At 60.3% G+C, this 22,156-nt stretch overlaps 1 protein-coding gene across 2 annotated transcripts in view; it reads left to right on the top strand.

The window, feature by feature from the left end:
- The first annotated feature begins 6,030 nt into the window (after positions 1 to 6,030).
- The window catches only part of SRF (serum response factor), a 36,040-nt gene continuing 19,914 nt past the window's right edge, over positions 6,031 to 22,156 (top strand). For both annotated transcript variants that reach the window (XM_075064517.1, XM_032780726.2), the window contains exons 1-2: positions 6,031 to 6,187; positions 11,677 to 11,943. In XM_075064517.1, coding sequence (XP_074920618.1) covers positions 6,116 to 6,187; positions 11,677 to 11,943 — 339 coding nt within the window. In that variant the 5' untranslated portion in view covers positions 6,031 to 6,115. The remainder of the gene's footprint in view (positions 6,188 to 11,676; positions 11,944 to 22,156) is intronic.

The raw sequence follows: 22,156 nt of genomic DNA, 5'->3' as shown, positions 1-22,156 counted from the left end.
CCCACATCAAAGTGGGCTGGTCAGGGAAGGTGTATGACGCTCACATCTTTAAGAACACAGGACTTTTCAGAAAGCTGCAAGCAGGGACTTCCTTTCCCAATCAGCTGATAACCACTGGCGATGTATAAATGCCAATAGTGATTCTGAGGGACCCAGGCTACCCCTGGCTCATGAAGCCATACACCCGCTACATTGACAGCACCAAGGAAAGATTCAGCTACCAACTCAGCAGGTGCCGAATGACAAGTGAATGTGCTTTTGGTAGATTGAAGGGATGCTGGCGTGGTTTACTCACAAGACTGGATCTTAGTGAAAAAACATCCCAATGATTATAGCTGCCTGCTGTGTCCTGCATAATATCTGTGCAGCAAAGGGGAAAAGTTGCTGATGGGGTGGAGGGGCTGTCTGAGGAGTTTGAACGACCAGACCAAGAGCTATCAGAAGAGCTTAGAACGGGGCTGTATGGCTCAGGAAGTCTTTGAAGGAGTGTTGTGGTGGACTGTGCTCTCTCTGGCCTTGCTGTTTTAGGGCCAGGAAGGAATTGTGTGGTGATTGCTAGAGATGTAGGAATATAACACTATCAGTGCACCTATTAATTTTGTTGGTGCTTATTGCATTTATGATTATTACACTGTGTGTGTCACTGATCCTATGAGTTGTGTCACTGTTCAATAACAGGGGTGCTTTCAGTACCACTAGCTGCTCTGTAGCATGTGTTGTGAAGTACTAAAGATTAATTATTCTCCAAACAATAGAAATTTGAATAACAAAACCAGTGCAAAGAAAAATCTGTGCAATTTAAAAGCAAATACATTAAAAACTTAGTAAAGTAATGGAATGGAACTTAACAAGGGGAACGAACATTCATGTCGATTTTAGCTACACATACAGCAAGTGTGGCTTTCACGGGTCAGTGTATGGGAAGCTGTGGTTGTCCTGACTGTCCCCTGGGTGGAGTGGTAGGGGTAAGGATGCAGCCCCTGATGTCACATGGAACGTTGAGCGGGTGATGTAGGAAGGCATTAGACTGGAGTTCTCCATGGGCTGCCAAGGGAGCCTGGGATTGTTGAACTTGTAGGTCCACAAGAGCCTGCAGCAGCTGTGTTTGCTGGCAGAGAAGCCCCATTACATCCTGGTGCATTTCCCCTCTCCTTTTTCTGCTGGAATGCCTGGGCCCGTCTTCTGTCTGCTCTTTCCTTCTCCAGGCTGTCTGCAATGTTCACCCTCCGGACCCTGTGCTTGTGATCCAATGCAGCACTGCCTTGCGGGAACTCATTGAACATATCATATGAGTCCTTTTTTTTCTCCTGCTTATCTGGCTGAGGTGTTCTGTGGGTGTAGAGGTGGAGACCATTAAGAACATAATGGCAGCAGCAGCTGTAGATAAAACACGCAGAGGTACCACTGTCAGTACAGTCACAACGGAAAGCAGAAGTTAAGATTCAGAACTCCCTTCCCTTGCTCCCCTAAAGTTTTAAACAAGACATGCTTCTTGGTACTTGTGCTTCGGCGCACCACCCACAGCCCCAGCCATGGGGAGCGCGGCCTGCCAGAAATGAGAGAATAGCTCGGTTGCATGAATCTAGCGGGCTAGAGCATTAGCACTGAATACTAGCACTGTTTTTCACAGGCAGGGGTGATTTCAGCTGATATTTCACTCCGGAGGGTAACAAAGGCAGAGAGAGCCCAGCTGCTGCTGGCGTCCCATATGCTGCCGGGGCTGTATGCTGCCAGCCCATGTACTGCAATGGTGCAAGCCAAAGTGATTGCTGAGTGACGTGGGAAAGTGTCCTACCGCAGAGGAAAAAATAAGGCTGCCATCCCTGGAGACCTTTGGCAGAGGACTGCAGAGCGCTTCAAACCTCCATGTATCAGAGGGGTAGCCGTATTAGTCTGGATCTGTAAAAGCAGCAGAGAATCCTGTGGCACCTTATAGACCTGTTATCCCCTGCGTCTGATGAAGTGGGTATTCACCCACAAAATCTCACGCTCCAAAACGTCTGTTAGTCTATAAGGTGCCACAGGATTCTCAAACCTCCATGAAAGTGTCATCGAGATGTCTCAGGAGGATTCAAGGGACATCCCTGTGCACATAAACTGCTCCACATGGTCCTCTGCTTAACTCTAGGGGTCAATGAAAAGCAGATAGCAAACTCTAGCTCTCCTGCTTGTAACACGACCTCTCCCAGCACGAGTAAATAAATGGAAAGGCAATAGCTGGGTCCTGCTAAGTGCCACCAGAATGTCCCTGTGATGGGAAATATAATTACACACTTACCTGAAGTTCCTTTCCCTGTATCAGGCTCCACAGCTGGGACTGTGGTGGCATCTCAAATAAATCCTGGCTTAGCTGCAGCCCCCCTGTGGGGGTTGGAGTGTAGGAGGGGGCTCAGGGTGGGGACAGAGGATTGGGGTGCAGGGGTGAGGGCCCTGTCTGGGGGAGTGGGCTCAGGTGGGGGCAGAGAAGAGGGGTTTGGGGTGCAGGCTGCCCCAGGACTACGGCAGGGAGAGTGGACCCCCGCCCAGCTCTTTCCCCTCAGCAGCACCTGGGCTGGGCACCTCTCCCCTGGCCATGTCAGGTCTAGGCTGGGTTGTAGCCAGGGGACGGGCACCTCTTCCCTGGCTGTGCCAGGTCTGAGCTGGCCTGGGTTAGGGCGCCTCTCCCCCGGCTGTAGCCCATGATGATTTCTCCTGCGCTGCCCTGCTGTTTCTCCCCAGGGAGTAGAGAGCAACATGGAGCGAGGGGACAGGTTGAGGCCCCATCCTCTCCAGTGCCATGAGCTCCATGGGCTTTCTAAGAGCCCTGCCCACGTGGGCCTTGGACCGACTCTGGGCCAGGATCTCTGCTAGGACGGGAGTGCTGACACCCACCCCACAGTCCCACTGAGGCCTCAGTGAATGAGGTTTCCCATCTAACTCCAGGCACACCCCCACACCTCCACTGGACGGGCCAGCCCAAATAGCTGCTTGAGCCTCAGCTTGTGTCAGACAGTGGGACTCAGACCTTGCGCTATCTGCCTCTTCCCCTCTGTGGGCCTCTATAAAAGGCTTCCCTGGGTGAGCAGTTCCAGGCAGTGCTGGGCTCCCCAGGCCCGGCAGAGGACTCCTTCTCTCCTGTGTTAGAGGATTGGGTGCCAGATGGGGCCAGTCCTACCCACCTCTCCTGCTGATCAGAAAAGGGACCCCCCCACCTTCTGAGGCTGCTTGTTCCCTGTCTTGTGCATGGGGTGAGGGAAAGAGGAGATTACAGTTTGCAGCGGGGGGAGAACTAGCCCAGAGATTAGATTCGTGCGTCAATAACTCCTCAGCCTTGGCTGGATGTTTAGCCAGGTCCTGGGGGCTGTTCTCTCTTTCTCCAGGCAGGGAGCTGTAGACTTGAGGAGATCTAGGGTGGATACAATGCAGGCTCTGTCCAGGCTGAGCTGGCCCTTTAAGAGGGTGAGGTCAGCCTCACCTGTGCTGGGGTAACTGGCCCCCCCAGGTGAAGGGAGGGAGGCAGGTATGTGACCAAGAACCAGCCCTGCTGGGAGGTGTAAGGGGCAGCCTGAGCTCAGGGCAGGAGGGAGAGGTGTGTTACCCTTGGCCCAGAGGGCCTGGGGGATGGGAGCCAGCAAAGGGGAGGTGGGGTAGTGTGTATGTCCTGGTGCTCAGCCAGCCTCCCTCTGAAAACAAGGGTGTTGGGTGCGGTGATTCCCCCTGATGTTATTGGGCAGCAGCAGGCTCTGATGCTGGAGGAGGTAAGACCCTGTTACAGGCTCAAACGAGGGAGTCAGACAGTCCCTCAGCCTCTGAGAGGTACAGGGTGGCTGCTGCAGAACAGGACCAGGAGTGTCCCCCCACCCGCCCTTGAACTCTCCTGGCCTCTTGGGAAGCAGCATGTCTGTTGCCATCTCTCTTGTACCTACCCTGTTCTCTGTGGCCCACCCCCGGGGGAGGGCTGGCTTGTTCCCCTTCCTCTGGTCTCTGTACCCTCTGCATTCCCAGCCCTTGGCCCTCCGGCGTTATCCCTCGCCTGCTCCTAAGTGTGCAGGCTCTCCCCTCCTGCTGGGGCCCCAGCTTGGGTTCTGTTGTGAAGCTTCTCATCCGATAGCACCTCCCCCTAGGCTACCCCTCCTCTCCCTGCCCCCTCCCCCCGACTGACCTGGGGGTGACTGGTTCTGCTGAGTGGGGGAGGAATGGGATATCCAGTTGGGGCCCCTACTTCTCCCCCCCAGATAGCTGCTATCAGCGAGGATGCTGGGAGAAAGGGAACTGGGCCCCCTTTTGTGCTGTCTTTAGCTGCTTGTAAGGCAACCACTTGAGTCTCCAAAGAAATAAAAGGACCTTGTGTGAAACAGATGGGATAGGTGGGTTCTAGCTTCCAGTCATGATCTAAAGCCAGACCTTTGTATCTTGCTGTGTAGACCTTGGCATAGGAACTGCCAGGCTGGGTCAGAGCCATGGCCCAGCTACTCTGATAGCCTGTCTCCAACCGTGGTCAGGATCAGCAGCTTCACAGGAAGGTGGGAGAACCTTGAGAGTGGACAGCTTCAGAATAAGCTGCCCACAAGGGGAGTTTCTCCCAGCTCCACCAGTTTGCGTCTGCCTTCTGCCCTGAAATGAGGGTTTATAGCCCTTATTTTCATGTTGTCTGTGGTGACTGGATGTTCCTGTGCGTATTAATGTCCAGTTGTTTGCTGAACCCGGCTATGCTCTTGGCCTCAATGATATCTTGTGGTACTGAGTTCCACAGGCTAATCAAATGTTAAACTTTGGCATGATTTGCTGAATCAGGGTTGTGAGAGGTTGTTGGACCACAGGAGGAGGAGGGCAGTGGCTGCTTTCAGCTCTGCTGGGGGCTCATGGCAGGTCTTTAACGCAGGAAAGTGCTGGCCTAACCCCCTAGGCAATCCACTGGGGTGGAGGTGGGAGCTGGGTGGCTCCCAAGGCCAGAAGCCTTCACTAACCTCTGGTGCAGAAGGACAATAAACTGAGCTAATCCCCTTGTGGTCCGATCCCGGCACAGAGACTAGAAATAACCCAGGGCAGAGGCCTACAGCTCTCCCGCCCGCACGCTGCCTGGCCTGACCTGCACAGTCCCTGATTCCCCGCCCCCGGCTCGACCTCAGTCTCTCCTCGTTCTAGTTCCAGCTTGTCCCTGCTCTGTCCCGGGCCAGGCCCGCGCTACGGCCCCGCAAGCATTCATGGGGCTCTGTCCCTTTAAGAGCCTCCCTCGTCCTCGGCCCCTCCGGCTGACGTCGAGCTTGAGCACAACTCCCCAGGAATGTATGCAAATCAAGCCCCGCCCCCGGGCCAATGGGAAGCGCCGCTCGGGCCCCCCTCGTCCAATGCCGAGCGAGGCCCGCCAGAGGGCGGCCAATAGGGGGGAGTAGCCGGCTCGCACCATATAAGGAGCGGCTTCGCCATAAAAGGCAACATTGTATCGCTTTATATGGGGGGAAAGTGGCGCGCGGGCGGCGGGCAGGAGCAGGGCGGCCGGAGGCCGGGTCGCGTCCCCGTCTAGGGTGGAGCGGGTAGGGCCCTGGCCGGGATGCGGAGTGCGGGCGGGTCGGGCCATGCAGCAGGCACTCGCTGTATATACTGGAGCTCAGGCCGGACGCGGGGCCCATGCAGCGCCGGCCTGACCGCCCTCGCGGTCCCTGGCGGGCTCCCTCGCTCTCCCTCCGCGGCACTCATGTTCCCAGGCCAGCCGGGGCCCGGGGCGGGGCGCGGACGCGCTGCGCAGCTGGCCCGCGCTGGCTCCGGCATGGCCTGGCCGGGCCGCCTCGAGCCGGCCGGGGGGCGGCGCCGCGCGGCGCGAACGGCGGAGCGGGGCCGGGGCCTGGCAACGGGCGGGGCTGGCGGGGCCGGCTGTCGAGCGGGAGCGGACGCGGCGGCGGCCGGGCCGGGGCCGGGCCGCTCTACAGGCAGCGAGGCGCGACTCGAGTCGCGGACGAGGACGAGTGGCGGCAGCGGCGACGCCTGGCCTGAAGCGGAGCCTGGCGGACGTGGAGCTGGGTGGTGTGTACGGTTGGGGCCGTGCGTGGCGGCGGCGGCCGCGGGCTACGGCGGGGTGAGCGGGGCCGTGAGCGGGGCCAAGCCCGGCAAGAAGACCCGGGGCCGGGTCAAGATCAAGATGGAATTTATCGACAACAAGCTGCGGCGCTACACCACGTTCAGCAAGCGGAAAACCGGCATCATGAAGAAGGTACCGGGCTGGGGGGCCGGGCCGGGATAGGGAGCGCCCGGGCCTTTGCGGAAGAGGGGCCCGAGGAGCCGCCTCGGGGGTCCTGGGGGTGAGGGCCCGGAGTAACCCCACTGCCGGCCCCCAGGCCCGGAGCAGCCGTGGACCTGCGGCTTGGCCAGGTGCTGAGGGTGCTCCCCTGGGAGTGTCCCCGCACCCCAGGGTGCCAGCCCGGGGTCCGACCGGGGCGGAGTGGGAAAGGGACACGGGGCGGCTTCCTTCAGTGACAGCTGGGACTTGTCACCTCTCCCCCTTCTGAAGCAGGGACCAGAGAACAAGGCTTCCCCTCCAGGGCTTTGCTGAACGTGCTCTGCTGGGCCGGATCGGGTCCTGGCCTGGCTTTAAACCTGCGCGGTAGCTGGACCCCCGCTGGTGGTTGGGGTGCAGGGTGCACCCCCGTGAGATGGAGGCTAAGCCCAGTGGAGGGATAGTCCAAGGGGGTGGTTTGGGTGTGCTGAGACGGGCCCGCTGGAAACGCTTCCAGAGAGACTTGGGTGAGGATGAGCCAGCTCTTGGGTGGCCCTTAGACCCTGCTGTAATCAACATGATTGGTGATGATAGAGACTCTTGGCTCAAGGAGGCCAGTCATATTGCAGCAGCATATTGACCAGGTACTAAACTGCCCACATGCAGCCCCAGGGAAATACGTGCTAAGTGTTGATGACGTTTCAGGGCTCCCATTAGATCGGATTTTTAAAGGGGTGTAAATCCTGTTTACACCCACGGGGCTAAGTAGTACTCAAAACACTGGCTAAAGAATATTCACGAACACGCTGTAAATCGTTATCTCTCCTGTTCTAGACCCGCTGTGCGCAAAGGGAAACGTCTGTACCCCGTGAGCGGGGATGGTGGTGTCATACGCACGCTAGTGCCCTACCCAATCTAGTGCCGACTGACCCCGCTGGGAGAGCATTCTAGAGTCTTGAACTCTGCAACAGTCAGGACTCATCTTGCTATTTGGCCTAACTGGTCCCTTAGTGTGTTCCTAGGCGTGGCCGGATGAAGTTTTGTACAGCCTTAATAGATACCCTCGCTTGGAGTTCACACGCCCCAACACACTGAGTTAAGCTTTGCTGCCCCCCCAAAGTGTTCACCAAGCCACGCTGGGCGCATCTCTAGCTCCCTTCCTTGGAAGTCAGTCCCTCTTCCTCATAAATCCACTTCTCGGTTTCCCAACTCCTGATGTATTTCTGGTTCTGTAGTCCAGAACAGAACATGGTGTTCCAGATGCGTTTTACCAGAGCTGCAGAGCAGATCTGTTGTTGTCTAGACTTCGCCTGATGCTTTTACATGTGATCTGTCCTGCTCGGCAGACTTGCTTCCTAGCATCAAGAGATCTTGACTGTAGCAAGAGGGGAGAGAACATCCCAAAAATGCAGTATTGATACTAAGGTGGTGGCCCAGCCTCTCCCCAAAAGGTACAGGGCAGACTTGGGAAGCTGGGTTGTTGCTCTGAACGTAATGGTGTGACCTAATGTTCTGCCCATCCAAATTGAGGAGTGAAACACTGAGTGGGACCCCCTCCATCAGCTGTCTAGCATCTCCACTTGAGTGCATGGAGGTGTGGCCAGCCAAGGGTTAGAGAAGCAATGGGAGCACTACAGCTGGCTGGCTAGCAACTCAAGGGAAGGTGACTGGGTGTAAGATATCACCTGAGTGCAGCCGTCTCAGCCAGCTGGGTGAACAGTGTGCTGAGGGGCTGTTCTCATCAGGAATTCCCAGATGATACTGGGAGACATCAGCTTGGGTCAAGGGCTCTTTGGCATCGTCTCCTCTGTCTCAAGGGCTGGGCTGAGCTGAGCCAGTTAGGGTTTGAACCATGGAAATGAGGGTAAGCAGGGATGTAGCAGGTTTGCAGAGGAGACACCGTTATTTAGGCTAAGCCCGAGGCAGGCTGGGAGAACAGGCAGCACAATGGGAAACCGACTCCAGTATCAGGAAATGCGAAGTACTGGCCATTAGAGGGGGAAACTTGACCTGGTCATACAGGTTAGTGGGCTCTACTGTCAGGTGAGAGCGGGACCTGGGCATCGTTGTGGGGAGCTCTCAAAACTATCAAAAAATCGGACCCAATATTCAGAGGACTGAGGAACGGGATGGACGATGATGCCATTATATGAGTCAGTGGGCACCGTGTGTCGTTCTGCCACTGCATCTCACTCGGGAGTTTACAGAGCTAGAGCAGTTTAGAGACTCGTCAAGCGCCAGGAGGGCTCCTCTCGGGAGAGCGATTCGTTCCCCTAGGAAGGAGACGAATTAGAGAGAACGTGATAAGTCGATTAACAACGAGTGGGGCAGAGAAGGGAGACCCTTGGTGTACCCAGGTTCAAAAAGGAATTGGGCATCTCCATGGCTACTGCGAATACCCAGTGTTGTCACAGTGGAGCCCTTCCCGAATTGTAACCCTTCTGCCTCCGAGCTTACGCCAGTCTGCTGTGTGCCGATGTGTCTGGGAAACGCCGTGTGTGCAGGGCGCCTCTGGGCCAGTACAATGTGATTCCTCCTGGGTAGAGCAGGAAGCTGCTGGGAGAGGGTCCAGGCAGCTGATGGGGGCAGGGGGCTGCCATGCTGTGCCGTGGGCATCGGGGCTCCCGAGGCTTCTCTGGGAATCTCTGCTGGGCCTGTACCAAACTGAGAAGAATCGAGCTGTGGCAGGTTGCCCTTGAGCACAGGGCTGTACCTTGCTGGTGAGGAGGGTAGCGGGGTCTATTCCTTTGGAAGCCAGCTGCTGTGATTCTGTACCACTGATGCATGTGGTGACGTTGCTGGGGATGAGCTGAGGGTGGTGTACCTGACCGCTGGCAACCCTCTGGCAGCACCCTCTTGTCCTTCCTGGCTGTGGCTGGTGGCATGCAGGGCACACGGGGGCAGGTGATGCCATCGGAGGGGCAGGGAAGGCGAGGTTGGCAGGGTCAGTGGAAGCAGAGCCAGCTGCTAACATGCCCTCCTTGAAGTGCAGCTAAACAGTGCTTTGCTGGGACCCCTGCCCTGTCTCCTCCGGCCGTGACTGCTCTGTACGGCTGGGGCTGTGCTGTACGTTGCTCTGTGCTTGGCAGTGTCTGGCGGGGACCTCGTGCAGTACGGTGTTTCTTCCCCGCTAGCCTGGTGCGGCAGTCGCGCTGGTGTAACTGACTTGCCTGGAACAGATTTGTCACTGCTCCCTGAGAGCCCGCACCAGGGATTGCCCTGATTTGACTAAAGCTGCTCAGAAAGCTGGGACGCTTCTGCCTCTGGCTTCTGGGCTGGGCTGCTCCTTGGATCTATGGGTGCTTGTGGGCCTGGCCGTGGGCCTGAGACAGCACTGCTGCCCCCCCGGGGTGCTCTGCTGGGGACCAGTGGGGCGGGCAGCTTCCCTCTGCGGGCTGTGGGTGCTGGGGCTTGGGAAGGCGTTGGTCCTCTGGCTGGGACTGCACTAGTGGTTTCTGTCCCCGTTCCCCCTCTTGCCCAGGGCAGGCTGGCCCACGTGAGCTGCTCTGAGCATGCTGGGCAAGGCCAGTGGCCAGCCTGTGCTCCCAGGGGCTGGGTCCAGGCTAACCATTGCAAAGGCAGAGCATAGCGCCAGCCGCCGCTGTCCCTCCGGGGAGAGCTCTGCCTGCCCCGAGTGTTGCAAAGCACTGGAGCGGCAATTTCAGTCTCACTTGGGGGGGTGGATGTCCCCACTAGACCAGGGGGTGCCTGCTTGCTCCGCATGCTGAGGTGGTGAGTTGAGCTGTGCCGTGTCTGTCTCACCCACTTCGGAGGGCCACATGGGTGGGCAGCCTAGGGGAGCAGAGGTCAGTGCTGGGCCTGGTTTGACACCTCCGTGCCCTGGCAGGGTGCTGGTGCCAGGTGCTGATGAGATGACTGGGGGAGCTGCAAACGGCTGCTGGGCTGGGGGAGTAACACAGGCGCCTGGCAGCGGGGACCTGCAGCTAGTGTGTTTGGGTGGTGTTCCCCGGATCCTTGGTGGCAGGGAGACAAGTGCAGTACCCGGAGCAGCTGGACACGCAGGGGGGTGGTGGTCAGCAAATGACATGGGGATCTGTCTTGTTTTGGCTCTGGCCTGCCGACCTGGGAGAGGTCTGGGCCCCAGCAGCCATGTCTGGCTTGTGCTGGGTTCGGTGGGACAGTCTCTCGGGATGAGTCCGGGATGAGTGTTAGGAGCTCACTTGTTCTTGGAACGCCATAGCCAAGTGCTGCTGTGTCCCGTCGGCCCTTCCCTTGCCCCGCTGGCTGACTTCCATGGCAGTGGGGTTTGAGGGGCAGGATGTGGTGGGACGTTTTCTTGGTGCCGTGGTGCAGGACTTGCACAGGTGCTCACTCCTGGGCCTCTTGTTACCAGGAGAGATGCAGGCCAGACCCCCGCAGGTCACTGCAGGCCAGAACCCTGCTTACCTCCGTCCCAAGAGACATGAAGGGAAAGAAGATAGATGGCAGACATCCCTGGCAGCCCCGCCCTGTGCTCTTGGGCTTGGGGGGGTTTCCCGGGGAACTGCAGGGAGCCTGTGCCCTGCTGTGCTGGCGGGCAGACAGGACCCCCACTGGGTGCGGGTCCTGTCCTGTCCGGGGGGTATGGGGGCCATCTCCCTCACAGCGGGGCAGCCCCCTTCCTGCCTGGGCCAGGGTGACTGCCTTGCTCCGTCACTGAGGCTGCCAGAGCTCTGGTGTTGCTGGGCAGGGTGGATCCCCTGGCTGTCGCTGGCTGCAGCAGGAGGATTGGCCGGGGGCACCTGTGGCCTGGGGGGTCCGGCTGGTTCTCGTGGTGTGGGTGGAGGGCTTGAAGCCAGGCAGCCCTGGTGGAGCCTAGCTCTCTGCTGCCGGGGCTGTGTGCAGCCCATGGGCTGGGGGCGCTGGTTGTTGCTGGGTCGGGAAGCCCAGGGCAGCCCAGAGGCCTTGTGGGGCTGGTGCTGTGCAAACCCAGGGGGAGACGGGTAGCAATCTGGCTGTGGGGGAGAAATGGGGCTGAGGCTTGGACGAGCTCTGCCTGTGGCAGCTGTGCCCTGGGAGAAGCTGCCTGAGATTTGCCGTGGGCCAGGCCTCAGGCTGCCAGGGGTGGGAGGCGTTCAGGACACTGCAAAGACGTTGGCAGGAGCAGGCAGGCAATCGAGGTTGGCTGGCGACACTGTGACAAGAGAGAAGTGGGGTGGGGTGGTGCCGGGAAGGGCCATGATGAAGAGGATGCTGGGGGGTGGTTCGGGCAGAACAGCCGGCCTGGGAGATGTTTTGGGGGGCAGCACCAACGTCCACGTGACTGGCTGGTGAATTCAGGGCGTGTGGCTTGCAGGTGTGGCAGGAAGCAGTGGGGCAGGCCTGATCATGGCAGAGGGCTCGGGGGAGGGGGGACTTTGGGGGTTCCAGGGACCCCTACAGACCTGGGCCCTGCTGGGGGAAGGCAGAGGCAGGTAACGCTGGCGTCTCCAGTGCCCCACGTCGGGTGTCTGTGGCTGACCGGTGTTCTCTCTGCTGCCTTGCAGGCCTATGAGCTCTCCACCCTGACGGGCACTCAGGTGCTGCTGCTGGTTGCCAGAGAGACGGGCCATGTGTACACGTTTGCCACGCGGAAGCTGCAGCCCATGATCACCAGCGAGACGGGGAAGGCGCTGATCCAGACATGCCTGAACTCCCCGGACTCACCCCCCCGGTCCGACCCCACCACCGACCAGCGCATGAGTGCCACGGGCTTCGAGGAGACCGACCTCACCTACCAGGTCTCGGAGTCCGACAGCAGCGGCGAGACGAAGGTAACCCCCTCTCCTCTGTGCTCGTGGGCACGGCCGGCTTGGGCCCTGGCAGCCTGCCTGGTCTCTGCCCAGTGTGGGGACCACCCTGTTGCAGGGATCAGTTTGAAGGCTCCTCTCCTGCTGCCCAGACTGAGGAGCTCGCAGGGCCAACCGGGGCTGCTTGCTAGATCTTGGGGGGGACTCACCCCTGTGGTTCCTTGGCATAGTATCCTAGGGCCTAGTCTGCTGGCCTGGGTGCTGGACCCCCTCCTTCGCTCCCTGGCCCTGCCCCTGTGAGCTGGGTCCCCCTCCCTGTGGTGGGGCTGTGCCTCAGTTTCCCTGGGGTGATGATTGGGTTGGAGCGAGAGGATAGTTTCCTGGCTTGGGCTGCGATGAGGTCAGTGCTGCAGTCCCCTGCCCACCTGGGGCTCACTGGCTAGGAGCTGCAGAGCCGCTCTCCCCTCGGTGGGGGGCGTGGGTGACAGGTGTCACTGCCCCTGCCGCCCCCCCACTGCCCCTCGCCCTGTTATCTCTCCTTCGGCGTCTCCATGCTCTCGCTCTCATTGATAAAAATTTGATTCTGCCTCCATGGCCATATAAGGCCTGGTTTCCCTCGCCAGAGTCCCTGGCAGGGCCCCTCACATTCCTTATAAGCTGCAGCTGTCTCTTGCTTTGGGGCCGGGTTGGAAGGGGGCAGGGAGGACATGGGGAATGGAATCGCTTGGCTGGCCGGGCTGTTCCTCCTCTGCTGGCTCGGGCTCTTGCTAGCCCTGCTGCTGGTGGCGTGCCAAGAACATGGGGCTGTTGCTCTGCCCCGGGGACTCTGAGGGGCTGGATTGCTGGCTGGGACCCTCCTGGCTTTACGAGCCCCTGTGCCGTCCCTGTCCCCCTGCTGGGAAAGGCTCAGTCATGGGGGCTGGCAGCTGGGGGAGATGAGCCATCTGGGGACATGGGCCCCCAGCGAGGGACCACGTGGTGCCGGGGGGGGAAGGAGGCTGGGCAGGCTGAGGCCTTGCTTGCCCAGGGTGGCTGCCAGAGCCTCTAGCAGGGGGATTGCCACCCTCTCTTGGCACTAGTGTCCCCGGTCTCGGTGGGGGTCTCGGGTCTCGGTGGGGGTCTCGGGTCTGCGCTCGCCATGCGGGGTATCTGCCAGTGGATCTCCTGGCTCCATGGTGGGAAGGAGCAGGCAGGCTGAGGGCCCAGTGGGGCGCTGCAGGTGGACAGGCTGTTATGCTGAAAGGACCTGGGGTGGGGTGTAGCTACCCCCTGCTGTGCGCTGGCAGTGTGAGTGGCTGAGCCCTGGGGGGGGGTGGGTTCGGTGTGGAAGCCACACCTCAAGGATGACTTCCCTGCTCTGTGCTGCGCTGCACAACCGGACTGGGGCATTGGAAGACTCCTGCCCCCCCATGGCACCTCCGCTGGGGCAATATTGGCACAGTTCTGGGCAGCAGCCACCCCGTTTCCTGCTGTCCCGTCTGCTCCCCTGAAGTCAGTGGCTTCCTGGCTATCACAGCCCCCCAAGGGGGGTTCCCGGGCTGTCTGGACACACACTACGGCCTGGAAAGGCAGAGGAATGGAGCAGCTGAGGGGGGACCCTGTTAAAACCTTCCACCCCTGTGCCCTGCAGCTGAGCCCCTGATGTGAGTGACCGGGCCCTTGCTGGGCTGGCAGGCTGAGGGGGGAAGAAAATTGGGCATCCGTGGGGATCTGCTAGTACTGGCAGTAAGGGGTGCCCGGTAAGGGGAGCCCATGGCCGCGGGGGGGGGCGGGGCGCGGTGCAGTATGCTGCCTGTCAGCGTGCCGACCGACCATCTGCGGCATGGGCAGCCCGTGCATGCCCCTCTGCTGGACTCGTCTCACACCTCGTTTTCTGCAGCCGGGGATCTTTCCCCGCTTGTGTCTCGGCCCTGCCCCTGCTGGCAGCGTGCCCCGTGCGTGCCCAGCAGGGTGACGGAGCCATGCGGTGTGCCCAGCACGACTCTCCAGGAAGCTGAGCTGGAACCGGAGTCCTGATGCCCTGCACCACCGCCTCAGGGCTGAGTCTCCATGGTGCACAAGCCGCGGCCGCCCAGCCCTGGAAAAGCAGAAGCGTGTCTGTCATGAGCACTCGCACTGCAGAGCTCTCTTGGTTCAGAGGGCCCAAGGCCAGAAGGGCCCATTGTGCTCATCCCTCCTGACACCTGTAAAGCGCAGGCCAGACAGCCTCCCCCAGCGACTCTGGCGTGGGGCCCAGAACGTCAGTTTGTGCTCGAGCTGGGCTCTACCGAAGAGATCCAGTTGTGATATAAAGTCTCCAAGTGTTGGAGAATCCACGTGCCCAGGGTTAATGATCTTCGCTGGTAGAAGTTGACGTCTTTTTTCCGATCCGAATGTGTCTAGAGTCCGCTTCCAGCAGTGGGATCTTGTGTGTTTGCGGGGTTGGAGCACCCTGCTAGCCGAAATCTCTTTCCTGTCTACGCACTTGTAGATTGCAATCAAGTCATCTCTCAGATAAACTGCCTGGCTGGGCCTCCTTCAGTCTCTGGCTGTGGGAGGTGTTTTCCAGACCCCTCTCGTCCAGGCACCCTGCTGCAGAGCCCTCTCCAATTTGTCCACATCTTTCTCTTTGGTTGAAGTGTGGACCCAGCATCTGGTAACGGTCTCCCCAGTGCTGTATACGGTGATGACCCCCATGCTTCCTGCTTCTGCTTGATATTCCCCTGCTTTGCAGCCAAGTATCTGGCCCCTCCTTCCTACAGCATCCTGGCACTGGGAGCTGGTGTTCAGCTGATTGTCAGCTGTGACCCACCCTCAAGTCCTTTTCAGAGTCCCTGCGTTCTGGAATAAAAACCTCCATCCTGGGGCTTTGCTCCTCATGTCTGCCCTGGTGTTGGGCTGTATTAAAATCCATGTCAAAGGAGCCCACTTGACCAGCGATGCCAATCACTGAGTGTCCTGTCATCTGCATGTTTTACCGACAAGGATGTCGGATTTTCCTCCAGATCCTCGATAGACATTGAATTAGCGCTAAGACGGGTACAGAACCCCAAGGGCCCCCACAGCTAGTTACTTTCTGAGCTCTGTCGGGAAGCTGGGCCTTGGACTGTGTGGAGTGTAGCGTGTGGCGCTGACTCTGAGGACGGGATGTCTCACAGTTACCTTATCACCTGGTCTTGTGATCTCATTGGAAACGACAGCTGGCTTGTTTCCCAAGGACCCGTTTCCCTCATGATCCTGTTGACTGGCATTAATTATACCCCCACCCTTTAATTCTTGGCTGATTGCTCCCAGTACCAGCTTTGCCAGGAGTTTGCCCAGGATTGAGGCCAGGCTAACCAGTTGAGTGACCCAGTGTGCCCGGTATATTGGCACAACATTAAGGGTGTTTTTTTTTTTTTTTTGCCGATTTTCAGGCACTTCCAAGAGTTGCTGACCAATCAGCGTTCCTGGGTGCATCTGCAGCCGGCCTCCCGCGGCAAGTGTGTGGGAGATGCGTGAACATCCGTTGAAGGCTGCGCTCTTTTAGCCTCCAGCCCCCTTGCTGCCTCCAGCAGCGGCCCAGCCTGAGTGCAGGTCACGGTGGAGGCAGGGATGCTCTGTGGCAGCCAGCTCCATCAGACCCCAGAGAACGATGAAAAGTCCCGGCCTGGAGTGCGTCCTGGGGCCCTCTGCACTCACAAGCCCTCCAGGGAGCTTGGCTCCTTCTCAGCACTTTCGTGTGCCGGTGCTGGGCTGGCAGCACCTGGGGAGGGCGATGGGGAAGGATGCTGCAGTATGGCCTGGGGAGGGGAGCGGAGCAGTGTCCGAGCCCTCAGAAGCACCGGGCTGGCGTATTCACACCAAAGCGAAGCAGGGAGTGGGCTCGGTTAGTGCAGCAGAGATCGGCGAGGCGGGCAGGGGCTGTGCCCCACAGTGCTCGGGCTGGGGGGAGGATGCTGGGACTCCTAGCCGGGGGCCACTCAGGCAGCTCCAGGAGTCTCTGGCTTTCAGCTGACTGAGCAGTGAGGTCAGTCTCTGCAGCCTAATCACTCCCTCCCTGGGGTGCCCAGCTGCACTGAGGGGTGGTGGGTCTCTGCTGCTTTCCCCCTTCACCTGCCTCCTTCTTGCTGCCTTTGCCTCTGGCAGTGGGCAGACCCAGGAGAGGCCACTGGAGAACAATCAAACTGAGCAAGGAGGGAAGGTTACCAAACTGGGCCTGTACTGAGCCTTGAAGAGGAGGCTGAGGGGAACCTGATAAATCTTGGAAGATGCCAAGGGCTTCTACCGAGAGGAGGGTGATCAGTTGTTCTCCCTGCCCACTGAAGGGAGGACAAGTTGTAACGGGCATCATCCACCACAGGGAGATTTAGGTGAGATGTGAGGAAACTTCCTGTCGGGGTGGTAAAGCTCTGGCCCAGGCTGCCCAGGGAGGCAGTGCAGTCCTCATCGCTGGGGGTGTGTAAGACCAAGGTGGGCAAATCCCTGGCAGGCATGGTTGGAGGTTACTTGATCCTGCCTCAGCATTGGCTCTCAGGGCTCCCCCCCACCATGGGGAGCATCTGGCCCAGTAGGGGCGTGTGCCCGGGCATGTCTCCAAGCCCTGTGTGCTGGCTAGGACCACGCTTCTGTTTGGGGAGGGAGGAGGGTCTGGTTTTAATCCCTGCCTGCGTCCCTCGCCCCTCTCCCAGCGCCGCTGTGTGTACAGCACGTCCCAGTCGGTGCTGTGGGTTATGTTCTCCTTAGATCTCCTAAATTAGGTCTGATCGGGCCTGGCCAGCCCTTGGCTGGGGAGCAGGGGGGTGGAATCCGGCTTGTGCATCCTCTCTACTTGGCTGATCCCTGGGCTGGCCCGTCTGAGGAGCCTGGAGCCAGGCCCCAACCATGCGCTGCAGCCTCGTGTGCCCCTGGCCGTTGTCCGTGCTGCCAGCTGTTTGAGGTCTCTGCTGCGTGGGAGCTGACTGAGAGCAGCTCCTGAAAGGGGGCCGCTAGGCTGCTGCTGAGCTCGGGGGTGTGTGGGGGTGCAGCAGAGGGAAGATCTGGCATGGACAGCCCCTTCCCCGCCCGGAATGCCCAGCCTGAGGCAGCACCATGCGCTCAAGGAGCTCCTGTTCCCTGTGTCCCACTGCCTGGCCTAGGGGTGGGTGGAGAGCGCTGGATGCTGTAAACGAGGCCCTGGCCATGGAAGGGGCGATGCTAGGCACCATGCTGTTAGCGGCTCGGTCGCAGCTTCCAGGAACAGTGGCCAGGAGCTGCACTCTGTCCAGTGTTCTTGGTGCACCAGTACAGGAGTGAGGATTCCCATGGCGTTCAGGGGGCAGTGAGCAGGCCCGGGAGCCTCCCCAAGTCCTGCATGCAGCCTCAGCTCTGCTCCAGCTCAAACACATCACAGGCGGTTGTCCAGGAATTCCAGCCACAGGTTGGTTGGGAAGCATCCCCGACTTGATGCCCCCTGGCTGTTAGCAATGGGCGCCATGGCTCTGGCCAGCTCTCCACCTGGGCATGCTGCCCGTCTCCGCCGCACCCCACAACCTGCAGCACGGCATGTGGCGTGGGCTGGACCATCTCTCCTGGGGGGTTCTCTGGCTCCATAGCCAGCTGGCTCCTGGCCCTCCCCCTGCGACCCATGCAGCGAACCCGCAACAAGCGGGGCCATGAGTAGCCCACTGTGTGGGGCGGGGTAGTGAGGGCGTGCAGCTGCAGCTCTCCGTGCACTGCAGGGTCGGACTTGCCGCCCCAGCAAACAGAGGGACAGGCCAGGCTGCAGGCGGGCCAGGATGGCTTCCAGCCCCCCGGGGAGTGCTGCTTCTCTTGGCATCTCTCCTTTCCCAAGTGTAGTTTTTGTGGAGTGGGCCTGCAGCGGCGCAGCCTGGCGAGGGGAGCCCAGGTGTTGTCCAGCATGGTGCCCCAGGAGGAGCATGAGATCTTTCTAGCAGAGGCAGGCAGCTGGTGATGGAGCTGGGGCTCGGCCTGGCCGGGAGATTGGCCCAGTGGGGCCTGCGCGGTGACACTGCCGTGGTTCGCAGTGCAATGCCTGCTCCTCACTGATGTGGTTGGGGGCCAGCTCAGTGCCTTGAGGTACACAGGCCCCCACAGCTGCCCCGCACCCCCGGCAGGGGGCTGCCCATGTACGCAGATCCTGGTGCAGCTCAGTGGCAGGAGATCTGGCTCAGTCCAAACGTGCTGGATGCCTGCGCCGCCGGGGAGGGGACAGAGCTGGGAGCGGGAGGTGGCGTGAGCCTCCCTTCTCCTGAGTTCCCCCACCACCACTACCATCACCCCTGATGGAGCCGGTGGCTGCAGCCTGGGGCAGGGAGGCAGCCTCCTGTGAGCGCTGGGGCCTGAGTCAGCCTGCGGGATCCTTCCGAGCAGGTGGGGGCTGAGCCCTCTGCCCTAGGATGCTGGCCTGATCTTGGGCCACGCAGGGGGGAGCCAGCTGTCTCGTGTCTCAGGCCAGGCTGCCAGTACCCCATAGTGTCTCTGGGCCTCCAGCCTCACCTGCTTAGTGGGCAGGACCCCCCCCCGCCCAGCACCCCGCCCCACAGTGTTAGAAGGGGAAATAGTAACAGTTGTGAGGCCTGATCATTCAGTGCTAACTAGGGCTCTTCTCACCCATACCCTGGCGAGTGGGGGGCACATGGGCATGGGGGGGTGCTGAGCTTGCTGCCAATAGGTGTGGGAGGTGACCCTCCTAGCTCAGCTGCTCCACTGTCCCTGACCTGGGTGCATATTGCCCCCGAGCAGGGTGGGCACACTCCGGCTGGGAGGCTCACCGGCCATTGTTCCAGGCTCTGTGCCAGCAGCTGGCAGGGCTCCCCCAAGGGCCAGGCTGGGCCTGGCCTGGCTTGGGAGAGCTGTAGGTTGAGCCAGGGAGGGTGAGGGGACGAGGCAGAGAAGAGGCTGTTTGCTGAGCCCCAGGGGCAGGAGCAGGGGCTGGGAGCTGATGGGTTCCAGGTTCTCTGCTGCTCTGGGGGGACGTCGGCTCCCTATGGTGGCGAGTTGGGCCTGGCCTGCCCCCTTTCCCTCTGCTGTGGCAGGCCAGGCGCCACTTGTGTGCTGACAAAGGGAACAGCTGCAGCAGGCGAGGGGCTGGAATGTGGCTGGGTAGCAGGTGTGGGGGAGAGGCCGGACGTCCTGGAAGTGGCATTGGTTTGGGGCTGGCCTCTCCCCAGCTTTGCACCTGTCTCGGGGCTCATGTCTCTCACCTGCAGCGCAGGGGGTGCACACCCGAGGATGCAGTTGGCAGTACAGCCTAGGCACAACAAAGAAAGGGCTGCACCCGGAGCCCTGGCAGCTCAGAGCAGGGCCCTGCTGTCCGGGAGGGTGAGATGTTGCTCATTCTGCGTGTGGCACATCAGATGGTGGATCTCTGGTGCCCCTGCTCCGGGACACTTCCAGAGCACCCTGCTGGCAGGGGGCAGGCGGGCCGTGCTCAGCACACAGCTGTGTGAGCCACCTTGGAGCAGCACAGACACACCGGCCCCTTCCTCTGCGGGGCGGGACAGGGGGGTGCTCGCTTGCCAGGATGACCTGGGTCGAGCTCACTTAAACGTTTCCCTGCCATGCAGGGGCCCTGGTGCACCTGGGTCCCTCCTGTTCTCTGCCTGGGGCACATGCTGCTCTAGGCTCCTAGAGTCTGTTCCAGGAGCTGGGTTCTGGGCAGGTCAGGCTGCATGAGGAGCTGCTGCTTCCTTCTGGCCTTGGACTCCATGATTCTCCAGTGTGGCGGGGAGCTGGGGGTGATCGCGTGGGAGCGCCACCCCCCTCAGAATGACATGAGTCCCAGCCTGTTGCTTATCCATCCTCGGTTGCTCCAAACAGCCCCAGCTGGCTGCGTGGTTCTCCTGCCATGCGGGATGGCGACATGCTGCTCTGCCTTGGCCCACTGGCCGCATGCTGCAAGCTTAGGACATGGGAGCTGATTTGTTCTGGGGAGGGCCTGTGCACCCGTTGGGGTAGTGGAGTGAGTGCAGCACATCCCTGCCCCAGGGTCTGTAGTGGGGGTGTTGGAGCCAGGGACACTCCCTGTGAAGGTGGTGGGAGGAGTGTGGGCTAGGAAGAGTTTGGAGGTGGCACCGGAAGTCGATCTGTGTGCATAGGGCTGGAATGTTAGCTGCAGCCTTCTCTCAGCAAAGCGGAGAGCCTGCCCCGAAGGGCCCCTCGTGGCCCTCAGCTGCTCTTTGGAAATAAATTTTCCTTGGCCCCTGAATTCCCCTGCCCAAGAGGGCTGGGAACCACTGACCTGAGCCCATCTGGGGTCCCTGCAGGGCTGGCTTTTGGAGGGAGGCTGCTTTGGCCTGGATCCCCCTCGCAGCCCCTGGAGTGGGCAGCAGGGGATTGTGGGAAAGAGGCTGCCCAGGCCAGCAGGCACAGCCCTGCCCCAGGGAGCTGGCAGGGGACAGCAATGGAGGAGGGATGCCTGGGGTTGCCAGCCCCCATGGGTCAAAATCCTCAGGCCAGTCCCTCCCCCTCCAACACTGAGACTTCAGATACTAAACGCTGAGTGCTCTGCGTACACGCTCGTGGAGGGGTGGGGGCGCTGGGTGTACTGCAATGCTCGGTTAATGGGGCGCAATGTCGGGACCCCTGGGCTAAAGCATCTGCCCTGCATTTGAACCCAGGGTAAGGATTTTCTGACCTGTGCTTGAGCTTAGGGCTCTCGTGTCCACACTGCCATATCCCCTGCTCTGTTGACTCCTGCCCCCAGACAGTGGGGCAGCTTGACTGCCCCCCCAGTCCCTGCTGGTGGGGGCACTCTCCGTGCCAAGCTGCTCTGGTGGCGTCACAGCAGTAGGACTGCGCTGTGAGGAACCCTGGGCTCTGCCCTGCTGTGCTGGGCACCCTGGCAGGACCATGGCAGGGGCCCCATGCATGAGTCACTAGGGCTGTCCGGCTATTCAAATGAAACTTGGCAATTCTTAGTGTTTTGAAATGGAGGGGGAAGAGAGGGTTGGGCTGGTGGGTCTCCCCTCCCCGCCCCCCTTGACCTTTGTTTTGAAGTTTAATTTCAAAGAGAAAATGCCCCCCCCCCCCACCCCAGCTTGGCTGCTGCAGAGTGGTGACGGGGGGATCCCCAGAAGGCGGTAGGGGAGTTTGGGGGCTGGCTCCCTCTCACTACCCTGACCAAGAGTGGAGTGGGGATCAAGCAGCTGTCCTGCAGGGGGGGTTGGGGATTCTGAGCGGGCGGAGGGGTGGGGGCACCGTGGGAGTGGGCAGAGGGGAAGCCCCCCAGGTGGCGTGAGTTATGGGCAGTGCTGACCGTGCGCGCCTGTGGGTGCAATACCCAGGGTGCACGGCTGTCGGTGACAGTATCAGGCAGTGGGGACGCCCGCCCGCCTGGCTGGCTATTATTGAAATGCTGGCTGATCCCCCTGGAAGCATCACCTAGGTGGCTGGGTCACTCTCTTTTCCCCTCCCAGTGAGCGGCTGGGGCCAGTGGCGCGCCCCTACTTCCAGCCCCTGCGTGTGGGGACAGGAGACTGCCGCTGAGATAATGGAAAGTGAATTTGCCTGGCTCTGCTCCGTTATCACATGCTCGTTCTAATTCGGACTGCAGGGAATCTGTGCCACGGCTAGCGGGGCTCTGCCACCCAGCCCTCCCCTCCCCTGGGGGAGACGGGCAGGGCGCTCTGGATTGGCTGGGCCTGTCCAAAATGGGCTGCCTTCCCTTTTTTAGACGTTAGGCAGGCTGTGAATTCCTACTTCTTGGCAGAGCGACAGGCCGGCCGCAGCACATGGGATCTCTGGGCCCTCCAGTCTGCACTTGCTGTGCAGTCCTCTGAGCCCGAGCTCCATAACTCTCGGCAGCTGGGTGGTGCTGTGATTCCCGGGGAGGCTAGTGCCCAGAGGATTGGTGCCCCAGGGCTCTGTGACTGGCGTGTGGCTCGTTGCTCCTCCTGACCCCTGCACGTGGGGGGTTGTTCCGGAGCAACCTATGGCCCACGCTGGAGTTGTGCGGGGCCACAGCAGACAGACAGGATCTCTTTCTGTCCAGTGTGGGTCCCTGTCAGATCTGGCTAATTTCTGTCTCCATCTTCGGTGCAGCTGATCTCAAGGCTCCTGTGTAGCAGTGGTTCCTTTGCCTCTTGCACGGGGCTGGTTCCCTGTCCATCCCGCGTACTGAGCGGTCACGCGTCTCTGGAACAAGAGTAGGACAGTTGGTGTTGCCTTTGAGTGTAGTTTGGCTGCAGGCCGGCTGCTAATTACTCAGCCATAGAACAAAGTTTTGTGTGTGGGGGGGAGAACCCTATGCATGCCACGGGGGGGGGGGGGGGGGGGC

The sequence above is a fragment of the Chelonoidis abingdonii genome, chromosome 3 (genome assembly GCF_003597395.2).
Source record: "Chelonoidis abingdonii isolate Lonesome George chromosome 3, CheloAbing_2.0, whole genome shotgun sequence".
NCBI classification, from domain to species: Eukaryota; Metazoa; Chordata; order Testudines; family Testudinidae; genus Chelonoidis; species Chelonoidis abingdonii.
The sequence above is the reverse complement of the archived record's forward strand: the minus strand, read 5'-3'. Positions and strand labels throughout refer to the sequence as shown.